This window comes from Melanotaenia boesemani, chromosome 6 (assembly GCF_017639745.1).
Source record: "Melanotaenia boesemani isolate fMelBoe1 chromosome 6, fMelBoe1.pri, whole genome shotgun sequence".
Classification (NCBI taxonomy): Eukaryota; Metazoa; Chordata; class Actinopteri; order Atheriniformes; family Melanotaeniidae; genus Melanotaenia; species Melanotaenia boesemani.
This window is the reverse complement of record NC_055687.1, coordinates 22,460,233-22,475,843: the sequence shown is the minus strand read 5'-3', so window position 1 is coordinate 22,475,843 and position 15,611 is coordinate 22,460,233. Positions and strand designations below refer to the sequence as shown.

At 38.5% G+C, this 15,611-nt stretch overlaps 2 protein-coding genes across 4 annotated transcripts; one reads left to right on the top strand and one right to left on the bottom strand.

The window, feature by feature from the left end:
- Window positions 1-46: 46 nt before the first annotated feature.
- On the bottom strand, window positions 47-3,465 carry si:dkey-79d12.4 (zinc finger protein 135). Of its 2 annotated transcripts, XM_041988301.1 has the most exons (3): window positions 3,174-3,465; window positions 2,469-2,569; window positions 47-2,354 (listed from the first exon to the last, which is right to left on the bottom strand). In XM_041988301.1, the coding sequence occupies exon 3, from the start codon at window positions 2,105-2,107 to the stop codon at window positions 530-532; it is 1,578 nt and encodes a 525-aa protein (XP_041844235.1). In that variant the 5' UTR covers window positions 2,108-2,354; window positions 2,469-2,569; window positions 3,174-3,465; the 3' UTR covers window positions 47-529. The 2 variants fall into 2 exon arrangements, with proteins under 2 accessions (XP_041844235.1, XP_041844234.1); XM_041988300.1 differs by lacking the exon at window positions 2,469-2,569.
- A 644-nt stretch (window positions 3,466-4,109) lies between these two features.
- Window positions 4,110-13,164, top strand: smg9 (SMG9 nonsense mediated mRNA decay factor). 2 transcript variants are annotated; one of them, XM_041989049.1, is made up of 13 exons: window positions 4,110-4,515; window positions 4,657-4,731; window positions 4,906-5,140; window positions 5,230-5,327; window positions 5,415-5,527; window positions 7,284-7,395; window positions 7,959-8,054; window positions 8,220-8,305; window positions 9,401-9,507; window positions 9,589-9,696; window positions 12,254-12,343; window positions 12,422-12,566; window positions 12,701-13,164. In XM_041989049.1, exons 1-13 carry the CDS (start codon window positions 4,213-4,215, stop codon window positions 12,777-12,779), a joined length of 1,647 nt encoding a protein of 548 aa, XP_041844983.1. In that variant the 5' UTR covers window positions 4,110-4,212; the 3' UTR covers window positions 12,780-13,164. The 2 variants fall into 2 exon arrangements, with proteins under 2 accessions (XP_041844983.1, XP_041844982.1); XM_041989048.1 differs by having other exon boundaries at window positions 12,218-12,343.
- The last annotated feature ends 2,447 nt before the right edge of the window (window positions 13,165-15,611 follow it).

Sequence of the window (15,611 nt, the reverse complement as noted above, 5' to 3'; positions counted from 1 at the left end):
ACTCATGTGACAAGCATTAAAAGAAAGGGGAAATTTTCTATTTTTCAACCTGAATGTCAAGATAGTCTCAAAGGAGTGAAATACTTGATCCACCAGCATTAAAAAATAAATAATTTAAACTCCCATATTTCCAATATGAAAGCACTTTGTAAGTAAAAAACTGCTAAACTGGACTTAACTTTATCTCTATAGGATGAACTGGAATTTTGAGGCTATTTAACATCATACAATATTAAAAAAAAAAAAAAAAAAAAGTTGCTTGTGGATTCATTTGTACTCTGATATATTGATATGTTCTTTGTTTTGTTGACTTTGTATTATTTGCACATGTTGAACGCAAGTTAATGACCATCCAAACCAGTACATGCTTAATTCAAAGGAATTATGAATGAATGTGTTTGTGTTTTTAATTTTTTTTCATTTGCTAACACACGATTTAAAAAGTAGTGACTACCAAGTGAAAAGTAAACTAAATTTGTCATGTAGCATTTGGTTTTTGAATTCCATAGATAAGAATTTCTAAAAATCTTCAACGGTTTTTAAGCTGGTGCCATATGTATGCTGAAGGCCTAAAAAACAGCTGTCCACAGTCACACGTAAAGGGCATTCTGCATCTCTTCTTGACTTTTTTTGTACGTCCAGAAGTAGAGTTTTTATGTGATTTGCCCTTTAAGTGCTGCGCTAACAGTTGTGCTCCTGTGAAAGTGTCACCGCAGCTGACGCAGATGTAGCTTGTAGCCTCCGCATGCTGAACACAATGTCGCAGCAGGTGCAGCTTGTGCTTAAAGGCTCGGCCGCACTGGCACTGATGCAAGCGGCGACCTCTGTGGAGGTAGCGGTGGCTGATGACAAGGGACTGCTGCCGGAAGATGGCGCCGCAGTGCCTGCAGTGGCAAGGGGTCTTGGCGCGCCAACCTGTGTTCATACGTTTCATCAAAGCAATGGACTGGCTGTGATTCTCAAACAAGGCCATAATGGTGGGTGTCGTTGAAGAGCTGGAGTCTGGGGTCTCTAGAGGTGGGTCTGTGGCAGCAGGAGCAGCAGGTGAAGGGGTAGGGAGATGGCTTGAAGGCTTGTTGACATGTGCAGCAGTAGACGCCATGTGTGCCAGGACAGGAGGCATGCCAGATTGAGAGGAGGCTGACAGAGATGAAGAGCTAGATTTTACAACACCAGGCAGAGATGCTACATAGTACTGACCAACACGGAGCTTTCCATTAATGGCCTGGTTCAAAATACCCGGAGGAGCGATGACTGTCTTGACTTGTGTGCTATAGAGAGCTTGTACAACAGTTTTACCAGTCAACTGCGATGGATCAGTAATGACGCATACTTTGGTGTTGACCACTGATGAGTGAACCTTAGTGACATGCAATGACAAACTTTTCTCACTGGTAAAAAATAATTTGCATATGTTACAAGCCTTTGGCATTGATTCAGAGCAAAAAAGCACCAAAGGTAATTTGAATCCCTTGGGACACTGGTGGGAGTAGAATGAGTTCTCGTTAGTGAAAACCTGAGAGCAGATGTCACAGGAGTTTAAAGGCATGTGGTGTTTCTTGAGAGCCGCCTCAGTGGGAAAGAGCTTCTTGCACAAAATACACTGATACTTATTTAACCACACTCCACTGCAGTGTAGTAAATGGAGCTTTATGGCTCTAAATGGCCCTCTACCACACTTATCACAGGTTACACCACTGTCACTGGTGTTGGGTGTGGGGGCTGCCTCAGAGTCTGAACTGTTAGATGAATCACTAGATTCTGAATAATCATCTCTCTCACAATCACTTTCCATGCTGGTGTTCCTATCATCTTCACCCAGTATGTATTCAATGCTGTTTTCAGACATCTCTGGTATTTCAAACTTTATTTCGCCGTTTTGATCTGATTTTAAATCCATCGCAGAATCATAAAGAACTGAGGCTGTGTTTGGTTGAACAGTCACTTCCTTAGAAAAGTCAACACTTTTCTGTCTTCTATATATTAAAGGTGAGCAGCCTTGAAATGAAACCGAGTTTGTGCAGCATATCTCTGCATGCTTGTTCAGCTCCCACACATTACTGAAAGATCGATGGCACACATGGCAGAGGGGGGGGCGAGTGTGCATTATCCAAGTGTGTGGAAAGAGATGTCAAGCGACGGAAAGTAACCTTGCAGATGTGGCAGGTGGCTTTGATATTATGGTTTTTATAGTGCAACATCAAGCTGTCCAAGTTGCTTATCTTTTTGCCGCACTCCCAACATTTGGCCTCTGAGCATGCACCATTCATCTGCCATTCAGTCGGTACACACCATTCCCCATCGCTGCTGGAGTCTTCAGACATAAGGAGCTAGTCAAGGCAACCTCTGGTGCTCTGCAATTTAAAAGTGGATAAGAATAAATTTATATAATAGTTTACATACATTATCATTTAAGCACGACCATCACAGGTTACAGCTATTTGTCTTAAGAGCAAGATGTCACCAACCTATTGTAACAGCTCAACATCCAAAGACAGATTCTTCATACAACAGTTTGTGGTTTCCTTATTCATCCACTAGAGGTCCTCACACAGAATTTGCCACAGTCCTTCACGAACAAGAAAGCACATGCACTGTGTCAACTTCCCACCTGATATTAACATGCATTTTGGGTACATGATATATCAACAAATCTAAGTACAGGCGCAAACGCATTCAAACCACACTGACCATTTATTAAGAGCCATGTACTCAGACCATATGTGGAGGTGGTCTGGGTTGCAAATGATGCACATTAACATATTTTACATTTGGACTAAACAAATGAGATCCAAACAACTGAGACTGAACAAATGAGAAATCCCTAAACCTAAATGCATGTGGATATCAGGCGTGAACTGAAATTTTGACACGTGTAAAATACCTATGTCTAGTGCCACCATGAGGCAAAGAGTTTATAATTTTTTACTGCTTTAACTGTAATTTATCCTACATTAGTTCGCCTACAATAATCGTATCATGCGTGATAACGTCGTTACAAACTCTTAACCATACCGGAACATTGCAGTTCTAATTAAAAAGAGCTGCCATGCTAAATTAACATCATTGATCTGATCTGTGTTATGGTGTAAAGAGTGGTCGATTATTCAGCTATCATATGGATTTCTGAAGACTATATATTAACACCACCTGCACAGGTAATCTGTACTTACCCCTACACACAAATATTTGCGGAACCCGACAGCTGGGCGAATCCACTTAATGGGAAAAAAATAGCTTGCGTTAGGTTACTTTTATTAATAGTAATCACAAATAATAGCCTAATATTCTCGGAAAAATGAAGAGACGATTTTCAATCGCTCGATATCGGCGCTTGAAACACATCTAACTGTTCTGGTGGTGACATTACAAAACAAGCTGACCACATTATAAACAAAAACCTTTTTAATTTGTACAGTTAAGGGTTTTGGTCATGGCGTCCAAGTGCATACGCTGAGCTCATCCACATCCGGTTTAAACAGGAAGTGAGGTGCCTACATCTCCCAGGATGCATCACTCTTCTACAGCTCATGTAGGATGTTCAACACTTGAAGGTGGAACAAAGTCAGTTTAATATTTCTAAATTTTGTGGAAAATGTTACTTACTAAATTTGAAAAAAAAATCTTAAAGTTTAGACTCCTGATTAATTCAGTTTACAAGAATTTTGATTGGCTAAAAGTAAAATGTGAGAAAATCTTATACCAAATAACATGGGTGGCAAAGAATCAGCAAATCTTTTAGTTTAACAGAAAAAAAATGTAATGGTAATATTCTCTTCATTTTAACAAAGTTTTAAAATTTTCAGGCAATATGCCTTTGATAAACTTTACTTGAAGGGACCTGCGTTCAGTGAATGTATAGATTATTGTTATAAAGACAAACATACAGATGGATAAAATTAAAAATAATTTAAAATAAATAAATAAACCCTAAAACTTCTGTTTTCCATGTAAGGAGGAACTACCTGTATCATTAAACTGTTTCAGAACGACTGCTTTTGGTAAACGAACGAGATTTGTTTGTTTTATTAACAGAGAAAATTTTAGGCGGGCGGAGTTCTTTCCAAGGTGTACTTATTTCGAAACCGCCCACTCGCATTGCAAGCATTCAGTCATAAAGCAGTCATGCTACCGGAAAGCTTTCGCCACCGTTGTTTACAAGTGGTTGTGCCAAAAAACATCACTTCCATATAACAATTAGTTTTAATTTTGATGACACTGATATCACAGGGTTGTAACGTCGCAGAAGGCTGCAAGTTTGGAAAAATATCAGTGGAGGCGACATTGTCTTTAGCCCCGTTCTGCTTTGACTGCGGTCGTATTGCTAGCATTGTGTTCATACAAACTGTTAATCGGGTGCCTCAAGACATGTCAGAGTCCGGCCACAGTCAGCCAGGTATGTACGGCCAGGGACGTAGAAGGAGGCGACGCCGGGGAGAAAGAGATACTGGACCTCCAGGTCAAAATCTGTCTGGCCCCAGCCGAGATCGGGAATACCAACCGAGAGAACGAAGGGTAATGCAAATTCAAACTCAAGGGAATAGAGTGTGTCTGACTTGGTTTGGGTTATTGTTTAACTTGTCTGTGTTAGGGCAGTGACTGAAATTAAAATAACAATAATGGTAATAATTACAATATTTTTTTGGGGGGCGTCAGGATGGCAGCGAGGATCCACCAGGCCCCCTCATACAGAAGACCCCCATCATTCTTGCAAAACCTCCGGCAGAAAGGGTATGTCAGCTTATCTAATCTTTTCCTGTATTTGGCACAGACATTGAATGCACAGTCAATCAGTCACGTTGCCCATAAAACAAGTATCATTGCAGTTCAAGTTAAATAACTAAATCGGGGGGGGGGGGGGGACATGTTTGCTGTTGACCTCACTGTTGCTGGATCTTTTTCAAGGCTAAACCATCACATAACACACCTGTCAGTGGAGCGCCAGTCATGGAGAAGCCAATAATGCTAATGAAAGCCAGGGATGATGGAGGAAAGCCTGGGACACCTCCAGAGGCAGCAGTGCAGTCCTCTGGTCCTGGCCCCTCTAAAATGGAGAGGGAAGGACAGCGACCTACTCAGCCTGTATATCAGATCCAAAACAGAGGGATGGGTGCTTCTGCATCAAGCAGTGCTGTGGACCGTGAGTCATTATTGACTTCACAAAATTCTTTTGTTTTAATTTGCAGCAAAGCCCAGTGAAAAAATGAAATCTTTTCCTATAACTTCCAGCCATGGTCGGCCAGTCTAAACTCCTTCCTCCAGAGAAGATGAAGCACAGCATTAAGCTAGTGGATGATCAGATGAATTGGTGTGACAGTGCCATGGAGGTGAGTGAATGGCTCTGATGGCTTTGTTCTAGAAACTTTACAACATTTTCACACAAACAAGGTGTGTTGTGTTATGATGTGTTTCAGTTTTTGAGGGACCAGACAGATATGTTAGTGGTGGGAGTTATTGGTCTGCAGGGAACAGGGAAGTCTACGATCATGTCACTATTATCTGCCAACACACCTGAGGAAGATCAAAGGTAAGTTTGGAGGCAACACCAAGAAAAGGATCCTGCACTCTGCTCAGTATGATTCGTTACTTGTGAGGACACATATATAGTATGCCATGCTCATGTAAACATGATGTAATTAGGGATGGTTTTGTTGTTACTTAAAAGTAAGTTATCACAATGTCAGATTTCCATAACACAATTATCCTAGCCATAAGCATTAAAGATAACAAAATAATTATGGAAAACTTGAAAGAAATGTTGTGGCTTGGGTGTGGTGTTGCACAGGTGGTTGCCCTGGTGGCTCATATACAGAGGCTGAAAAGTCGTCACTGGTCTGTGGTGTTCACCAGTTTGCTTCAGTTCTGGCCCATTTGTCAGTGTTCTCCAACGTTTGTCTGATCTTAAAATCTTGGATTGTGAATTTGGCCACAAACCAGAGCTGAAGGGACTGTTCTTGGTTTTGTAAAAAGCTATCAATAAAGGTTATTCCTAGTTAAGTTGAACATTATTTTTCTGCATAACTAGAACATTTGTACTATACATTACCTGTAGCTCTGTTAGACTAAACACATCATTAGTACAAATAAATAATTTTTTTTTAGAAATGTATTAATTCATTATTTTATTATGTTTTTATATTTACATATTTCTTTATAATAATCTCTGTAGATTGGTGAAACTTTTGACTATTCCATTTGTGCAAAACTCATTTGGCTGCAAGACATTACAGGATTTTGTTACCTATGGTGCACATTTCAGATCACCCCACAAAATTTTAATGAGATTAAAATTCAGACTTTGATTTGACCTGTTTAAAGTTTCAGACCTTAAAACACGCACCATGGTTAATTCAGCAAAGAAATACAAGAGAAAATTATTGGAAGAAACAGGAAACAAAAAGAGAGAAAGTAAAAGGAGCAAGAGATTAGACAAGAGGCAACAACGGACTGACTCTTACTTGCTAGGAAGAGCTCACTGATGAGGCCGGATAGAAGGCGGATAATGAATTACTCGTTATTAGGAGGCATCAGAGTCCGGAAATCTGCCAAAGTTTAGTTGTGCTGCTTTAAAACCTTTTTTTCCCCCCATTTTTCTTTCTTTTTAAATTAATTTCTTGGTGAACTTATAAGTGTTTTGAGATTCTTAATCCATGATGCAAAATTCCCAGCTGAAATAATCTTTTAGACTGCTCAGTCTCTGTGGGAGTTATGAAACCTCAAACCACGATACTCACTCGACCTTCCTCAACGCTGGTTTGAGGTTGTTGCCCAACAACTTTGTCTTTGATTCATCTGTCCATAGCATATTTTTACGAAGGCAAGGTTTTTTCCCAAATGTTTGTTTGAAAAGTTGGAGTTTTGTTCTTGGAAATTTTAGTGTTCTTGGAGTTTTCAGCTGACATTGGGTGTGAGACACCCTGGGCAGGTCTCTAGGTCTTTGAACACAAAGGGGCAATATAGTGCTTTTCTGTAATGGAGTGTTTCACCTAATCTGTTTATTTCTAACAAGACAAGTTTTTAAACCTAGTGGATGATGCTGTAATATGCATGGCCCAGTAATCAGCACAGTATTGTTTTGCTGAAGAAAAGAACTTTGCTCCCAGTCTCTAAATCCTCTAAATGTATTTGTTGATTTGGTTTAAAAGATTTAATCATTATTTTTGAGGGTCTGGGCTCTCCTGTCATCTCTAAGTTTCTCATTCCATCAGAGACAAGCTGGTGTAAAGAGCAAGTTATGGAAGATGTGCCGTGTTTTGTGTTGAATATTATTTTTGTTTAAACAGGAGTTATGTATTTAGAGCTCAGTCTCAGGAAATCAAGGAACGAGGAGGTAACCAGAGCACAGGCATTGATTTCTTCATTACACAGGAGAGAGTCGTCTTCTTGGATACGCAGGTAAGATGTATTATGAGTACACTCACTGTTTCTTTCTGGTGTGATGTGTCCATTTGGCTGTCAGTCACTCACAAACTGAGTTATGCTGGGCTTACACCAAACGATTTTAACACAATCAACAACCAATAGATGAGCTCTGACTTCAGAAGCAGGAATCCTAACAGTCAGAGCAACGACAAAAAACAGCGAAAAAAAAAAAAAAAAAATTCAAAATAGAGATAATAAATAAATAATAAAAAGGACAAACAAGAACTGGTGATGAAACATCGTAGGTGGACCATCCAGCAGATGGTGGGGCTTGTGGCAGCCTGTTTGATATCAGCTGTCCAACATACCACAAAAAATGCTAAAAGAAACTAGTTGTAGTCTTCTAGTCACCAACAAGATTCACAGGCTTTGTAAAATCTCAGTCTGAGACTACGCATTTGATAACTGATAGTTTTCCCAGAGTCTTTTCCAAATCTTTTCAGTCTTCTGATGTAAGCCCAGCATTAGGATGTATAGATCAGAGGTGACGAGCACTAAATCACAGTTGTGTTAAAATAGATCTCTTGTTTCCTCAGCCAATGCTTAGTCCATCTATCTTGGACCACCTTATCAACAACGATCGGAAGTTGCCTCCAGAGTACAACCTTCCTCACACATATGTGGAGATGCAGGTACACAGCTTTCCTGCAGAGGGCAGTTCATCACATGACCGACGTTGCAGAATCTAGACCAGTCTGCTCCTTCAGTCCACTGAATCATTGTTGGATGATGTCTTAATTCTTCTGCACTTGCATACATTCACATATTAACATATTTTCATTGCCATCTGCCAACAGTCTCTTCAGATTGCTGCCTTCCTATTTACAGTGTGCCATGTAGTGATTGTGGTTCAAGACTGGTTCACTGACTTGAACGTTTACCGGTAAGAAATTTGCACTTGATATATGGAGTTCTTAGTCCTTAGGGCTCTGGCTATAACTTGAGACTCCCCTACTTCCTGAGGAATGTTAAGCATTTCATTTTGTGTCTTGAGAGGATATTTGTCTTTGCTTTTTCATAAGCTCAGTAAAGTTATTCTTTCTGTTGGTCTTCTAAACAGCAAATATGAGCAAAGCCAGACTTCTTAGAAGTGACTAGATGTGTGCCTAACATGTTCTGACATCCATTCATCTGCTTGAAATGGCATTTAATCTGCCCATAGGTTACCTATTGTTAATGTGAGACACTTCCCTTTCATGTACTAAACTTGACTAAAGCTAAACAAAACGAGCCACAGTCAAAGGTTAGCTTCAACTTCCACAGAGTTAAACACGATTATTCCACAAAATTTGAGAGGATGTTGAGAAACAAGGAGGGAATTTTGCACCTTAAGAAACAACTTCAGAGGATTCTCTGCTGAACTGCTGAAATCTGATATAAAGTTTTCCTGAACTTATGAATGCAAAGATTTCCTCCTACGTCACTCACATTAAATTCACTTCAGAAAGGAAGTTCACTGCAGCCGCTACAGCCTGGAGGAACAGTTTGAATGTTCAAAAAAAAATTTCAAAAACATATTAGCCGTATAAATGAATATCCTGAATACCGTAGCATGAAACATGTTAAACTTGCTTTAGTATTTGCATGCGGTAGAGCCTTTACAAAGCAAAAGTACATTTGACAAATTCTTTAAAATTAAAATTCCATTATTATATTTCATGTCCCAGCTAGACTATTAAACATTCCTACACATCCCACATTTTTATGTCTTCAGTGCATATTACAGTTATGCTGTGGAAGGTGTACACACATGCCCAGCTAATTATTCAGGTGTATATAATCAGTGAAATGGGCTCTTAAAAAGCCACATCCCTAAAGCAGTTATGTCAACTGGCATTCATATTATTTGCATTAGAAATTTGTTTTACTAAAATCCTCAAATTCTAGAAAAAGTTTTTTTTTTCCATGACTTGCAGCTGTTGTTTGTGGTTGCAGGTGTTTATTTTACAGTTAGCAATATTTATTACTGTCGTGCCAGGTTTCTTCAAACTGCAGAGATGCTGAAACCTTCCACTCCGTCTGCAAGCCACGACAGCACTGGCTCCTCTGGCAGTGATGATGGAGCAGAATACTACCCTCACATAGGTAGCTGGTCTGTGCAGACAAGCCCACATACTGGCCAGATTTATATCATGTTAAAAATGTGAGTTTCTCCCTCTCATGCAGTTTTCCTCCAGAATAAGGCCAGGCGGGAAGATTTCTGTCCAAGAAATCTGAAGAACATGCACATGGTGGTGGATAAACTAATGGCCCATTCTCACCTCAAATACAAAGGTACAGAACCTACAAAAGTCTTCAAATTTCCGTGTTGTTAAGGATAAATTATGTGTAATGTAAAACTGAGTTTAAGTAATGAGAGTTTTCAGTCAGCCAACCCAGTCTTTTAATTGGGATTGAGTGGATAAAAGTGATCTTTGGCCTTTAACAAGTAAAAACAACTAAGTTTCATTTTTTTCCATTCACATAAAAAATGACGCGCTTCACCAAAAGAGAGAGCAGAGAAGTTCTGAAATTATTTATTTGCTGGAACTGAGTGTTGCAAGACCAAAGAGTTTGGTTTAGCAACTCTATAAACAATGTACTTAACCCAACACAATGCCGAAGGCTATGGCAGTCAGGTCATGTGGTATAATCCCATAATTGTGTGAATGCTGTTAAGCATTCACACTATAGTTTTCCTGTTTTTCTTTATTATTATTATTATTATTATTATTATTATTCTTCCGCCGTTTTTAGGCACCTTCCTCCTTCCGCATTTTTTGTGCTATTTCAACAATTTTGGTATCAAAACGTTCAGCTCGTTCAGGACATTCCTGCTCTGACTTTTGGTATTTATAACTTTTATACTTTTTAAAATATTTAACTTTAAACAAAAATATTTTGCCATTGAAATCAATGGAAAACGTTTCAGCTCATTCAAAAACTTCCGCTTCTTTCAACTCCTACTACTTTTACATACTTTCAGCTAGAAACACCATTCAAACTTTAAACAACTCACAATGGATTGGGCTATTTAAAAATGACTTTTTTTGCCGATATGTTTTACGGTTTTGGATTTATGGAAGTTTAAAAATCATCAAAATCTTGATTTTCAACAAAATCTCTTGTCACTCTAGCGCCCTCTAGCTTTTCAGCCTGTTCCGCCACTCAAACAAATTCTCATAACTCCTACAATTTTCATCGTAGAGACATACATTATACATCAAAACGGAGGAATTTAAGTTGGCTTCGAATAGAACCAAGCACGACAGAGCTGGGACTTATAGATTTTGAGTTACGCCTCTCCAAGCGAGCAAAAGTCAACTTTTGCTCCTATACCCTTCCATTCAAATCAGAGGCAGGATTCTGGGTCAAAGTGCATTTCTCCTCTGTTTTTAACTCGCCACCATTTAAATTCTGTTCAAAGTAGGGATGAATAAATTACATCCCTGCCTTCCTCAGACCCTCCTGGCGCTCACGGTGAAAGAATTATTTGGATATCTCCTAAAGTTTTCTGTCAGGAGCGAGGAGTTCGAGAGGTGCGCAGAGTGATTCGGCAGTTCTGCTCTGCTCTTTTCCCAGTCTGTGCCTGTCAGTTAAGTGAGGGGCTGTTGTCATGACAACTCACTGAGTGCTCTCAGCTGTTAGGAGCCAGCTGACCTTTGACCTCATACATTCAGTCTTATTGATCCAGATTATGGATTTCTCACCTGGTTTTGTCCTCCTAATGAGTCCACATATGTCTCTGTCCTCTTCTCCTGTCTCCTCCTTGTCCTTGAGGCCACATGTCCTCCTCTATCTCTCCTCCTCTATCTGTCCTCCCATCATGTCCTTTGCTGCTCACTTATATGATTGACTGTGTTTCAGCTGCCAATTCACCTCTTTTTCAGCTCTTTCTGCCTTTTACAATCATTTGCTCTACATTCAACCAGTTCAGCACCTTTAATATTCACTTTCAGCTGTAAATCCTTTAACTATTGACTTCAGCTTCATGATTACTTCAGCTGGTGCTTCAGCAAGCAGACTTCAGCCATTTTCAGCCATGTTTCACTATCTTAAGCACATTTCAGTTCAACTTTCCACCATTTTAACTACATTTAAACACCAATTTGTGCTTTAAATGGTTGAACTCTTCATTTCAGCTTCATATATACTTCTTCAACAACCATTTTTCAGCCATCTTCAGCAATCTTTCAGCACCTTTTAACTCCACTTTGAGCTTTCAATCCTTCAACTTTTCACTTCAGCTTAATAAATACTTTTTCAAAAGTCACATTTCAGCTATCTTTCACTATCTTCAGCCATCTTTTCAGCATTTCAGTACAATCATTCAGCTTTAAATACTTTAACTATTTAGCTTCAGCTTCATGATTACTTCAGCTGAGGCTTCAACACCCAGACTTCAGCCATTTTCAGCCATGTTGAACTATCTTAACCACATTTTACTTCAACTTTCCACCATTTTAACTACATTTAAACACCAGTTTGACTTTAAAATCTTTCTACTATTGACTTAAGCTTCATATATTCTTCATCCACACCACATTTCAGCCCTTTTCAGCCATCTTCAGCAATCTTAAGCACATTTCACTTCAACCTTTCAGCGTTTCACCACCTTTTAACTCCAGTTTGGGCTTTAAATCCTTCAACTTTTCACTTCAGCTTAATAAATACTTCTTCAAAAAAGACATTTTAGCCTTTTTTAACCATCTTCAGCCATCTTTTAAGCATTTTATTCCAATCATTCAGCGTGACAGCATTCACACTTGCTGTTATGCTAATAACAGCTTTTTCTAGTGTATTGTTGACTTCACAGGTACACTGTCCATGCTTGACTGCAACATCTTCCCAGGCCTGGGGCAGGACTATCTGGCTACTGAGGTCAACATGTTCCTGCTTCCTGTCCAAGACGGTGATGGAGAGGATAGTCTGAACAAAGCAGGTTGTTGAGAAACTGCTGATGAAACACAACCCTTTCTCTATTGTTGAAGGTTGAAATTAATATTTTTGCTATGTTTAGGGTCAGGAACATACCCACTCTTCTCTCTGCTTCCGGGGTACAGGGGACACCCCTCCTTCTCCACTATGGTCTCAAAACTGCGCAGCCAGATACTTGCCATGCCCCGCTGTCAGCTGTCACACACCATCCTCACTGAGAAAAACTGGTAAACTTCTCATTCTCATTTGATTTGTCTGAAAGAGGCCTGAAAAATTCATTTTTTTTCTGCTGGCTTTTAGTTCTGGTTGAGCAAGATATTTTCACATGGTAAGACGATAAGTCATTTCTCTGTTTTTGCAGGTTTCACTACGCAGCTCGGATCTGGGATGGTGTGAAAAAGTCTTCAGCCCTCTCTGAATACAGCCGCCTCCTCTGCTAGCACCTGCGCTGAACTGCTGTTATACACAACATGTTTTATATCTGATAAATGGATAACAAAGAGAACTGTTTACCTAAAAAGTGGAAGCTGTGACAAAAGAGACACGAGAAACTGGAAAATTGTAGTTTATTTCAAACTGTCACATAACATGTAGTTATTCAGTCTTTTGTTGCTACAGAACAGAAAGTTGCTTATTCCTGGCCTGAGGAAATATTATATCTGTACATACAGTTGCATGATGGCGATGATTGTAATAGCAGGAAAAATGTATAAAAACCAGATCTGTGTAAGATATATCTTCTTTTGCAAGCTCTTACTGATCATCTGTGGCTGAAGTTTTGTGGAACCGTCGTCCTTGTTTTCTCTAATAAAAATTGAGCCTTTTCTAAGTTATTTCGTATTATTTTTAAATGCCATTTTAAAAGCAAGGCTTTTGTCATTTACACAGAAATGAAAGAACTTGAAATGAAGAGTTTTTAGTCACCACTGTTGAATTTGTTGACATGTTAGAACATGCAATAACATGATAAATCTGCAGCAGCAAAGATGGTCTGTAGCTTTCATTTTCTTGTAAATGATGGCACAGTTTTGTTTTAGACTAATTTTTCATTTCTTTTAATTATAAACATTTTATAGACCCAGCCTTTTTTTTCTTAGTGTACCTTCAACCAGCCTGATCTGAATGTCAAACACAGACTAGTGAAACTTAGCTGTTGCTGAAAAAATCAACACACACTCAAAATAACCACACCACAAGACACAGTAACCAATTTCTCCAATCTTTAAATTCTTGTTGAACAGGATATTTTCAACAAGTGATGAAATTTCACCTCAAATAACAGTTACTCAGCTCTTCAATTGTCTGTGAGAAAGCAGAAACCTGCAGAGCGCCTCGCCCTCTTTACTTCAATTTATTTTTTTCCTGTCCTCATTTCTGTTTTTTTTTTTTCGGGTTTCACTTTTTCTTCAGCCCTCTGAATACAGCTGCCTCCACTGCTTATACAAAAAGTTTTATATCTGATAAATGGATAACATAAAGAGAAATTTACCTGAAAAGTGGAATCTGTGACTGAAGAGACGTGAAACTCAACTCAGTTTACTTACTCCTGGCTTAAGGAAATTTAATGTCTGTAGACACAGCTGCATGAAGATGAATGTAGTACCGAGGGAATGTGAAAGATATGTTCTTTTACAAGCTCTTACTGATCCTGTGTGGCTGAAGTTTTGTGGAACTTCAGCCACACATGAATAAAAGAACTTGAAGTAAAAAAACTTTTAGCTACCACTGTTGAATTTGTCAACATGACAGAACATGCAATAACATGAGAAATCCTGCAGCAGCAAAGATTGTCTTTAGCTTTCATTTTCTTGTAAATGATGGCAGTTTTGTTTTAGACTAACTTTTTTCATTGGTTGCTTTAACAATACTTTCTATATATACGATATATACTTCCAAGTTTCCATTAGACACATAAATCAGGCAGTTTAAACATTTAACATCACCAAGAGAATACAGTGAAAAGGATTTGAAATGGTTTATCAGTAGTTAAAAGTGGATGTGATAAGAAGTTTGTTGTAAAGTATTCTTTTATGCAAAGGTTTCTTAGTTTCTTCAGTCTTTACTTATGAACTCAATGTTTTATTCAGGGTTGTTTAAACTGCTAGACAAGAATATAACGACAAGAAGCCTGAAAATATCAGCAACACCTTTAGTGAATAAAGATCGTAGAATTAAGGCACCGTCACAGATTTATTGCATTTGAAGCACTGGTCAAGTCCTCTGTAAAAATAAACAGTAACTTTAAAAACTACATTGTCAGTGTCAGTGAAATGTCAGTGCTGTGATGTTGCCTGGCAACCAATTGAAATTTCTGTTGCCCATTTATTGAAACTCATGTAAATTTTTAAAATTCACCAAGTCATCTGAATATAATCTTTTTTTATTTTGGGAAACTGTAGGTTATAATGGAGCCTGACGACTTGACCTTCAACTTTCAGGACCAAATCTCCAAGATGATGGTTTTAATATCTATGGAGTAAAGTCTTCCCACTTTGGTACTGGTTAAACTGGTGTGAACAGCTGGTTCTCCAGAAAGCACAGAGGTTCTCAAACCCTAAAAGCGGAGTGCTGGGTGCAGATGGATTGAGCATTACCTCTCATCACATAGTTTCACACAAATCATTCAATAACTTGTTTTAATAATAATAATAATAATAAAATTTTGGATTAATATAGCTATTTTAAGGCACAGTATTTAGAAATTAATTTCACCATAAAATCAAGTCAAGTCCTTTGAACAGAAAACAGAATTTTTTGAGATTTGCTTAACTTTTGTTTCATTTCCAGGTAAAGAATGATCAAACATAACTGGGACATAATGTACTGTATGCTCAAAGCAAATCATTAACAAAAGATAATAGAGTTGTATGCACACATTTATTAACAGTTGTCAAGGTCAGATTGCTGACAGTTTACTGACAAAATCATTTAATCAAGCAAAACAATACACGGAGGCTATTTTGTTATGACTGTTGGCTTAAATACTTATATAGAAATGGTCCTTTTATATATTCAGTATGTTCACTGAATAATCTGTTCATGAGCATGTCCACCACTATCAGTTTCCCTCACAATGTCCTGAACACATCTCGGTGCATCAGTAAAAAAAGAAAAAGTAATTTCAGCCTCATTACCATTTACCGGACTTAGTAGGAAGTAGAAATCTCATAGTTTTCTATCACTGGTCAAATAAAGCTGTAAAATTGTTCTTGGAAGGGGAGTTGCCTGTAGCTCAAATTTAGCTAGCAGTATTGAATGTGGGTGTAGTATTT

What these genes read in the sequence shown, in the direction of transcription:
- si:dkey-79d12.4 (XM_041988301.1), bottom strand. Translation starts at nt 2,107, where the DNA reads ATGCACACTCGCCCCCCCCTCTGCCATGTGTGCCATCGATCTTTCAGT.
- smg9 (XM_041989048.1), top strand. Translation starts at nt 4,213, where the DNA reads ATGACACTGATATCACAGGGTTGTAACGTCGCAGAAGGCTGCAAGTTT. An exon ending in ACCAACCGAGAGAACGAAGG is followed by an intron (nt 4,516 to 4,656) that starts GTAATGCAAATT and finishes GGGGGGCGTCAG; the next exon opens with GATGGCAGCGAGGATCCACC. An exon ending in AGAATACTACCCTCACATAG is followed by an intron (nt 9,508 to 9,588) that starts GTAGCTGGTCTG and finishes CCTCTCATGCAG; the next exon opens with TTTTCCTCCAGAATAAGGCC.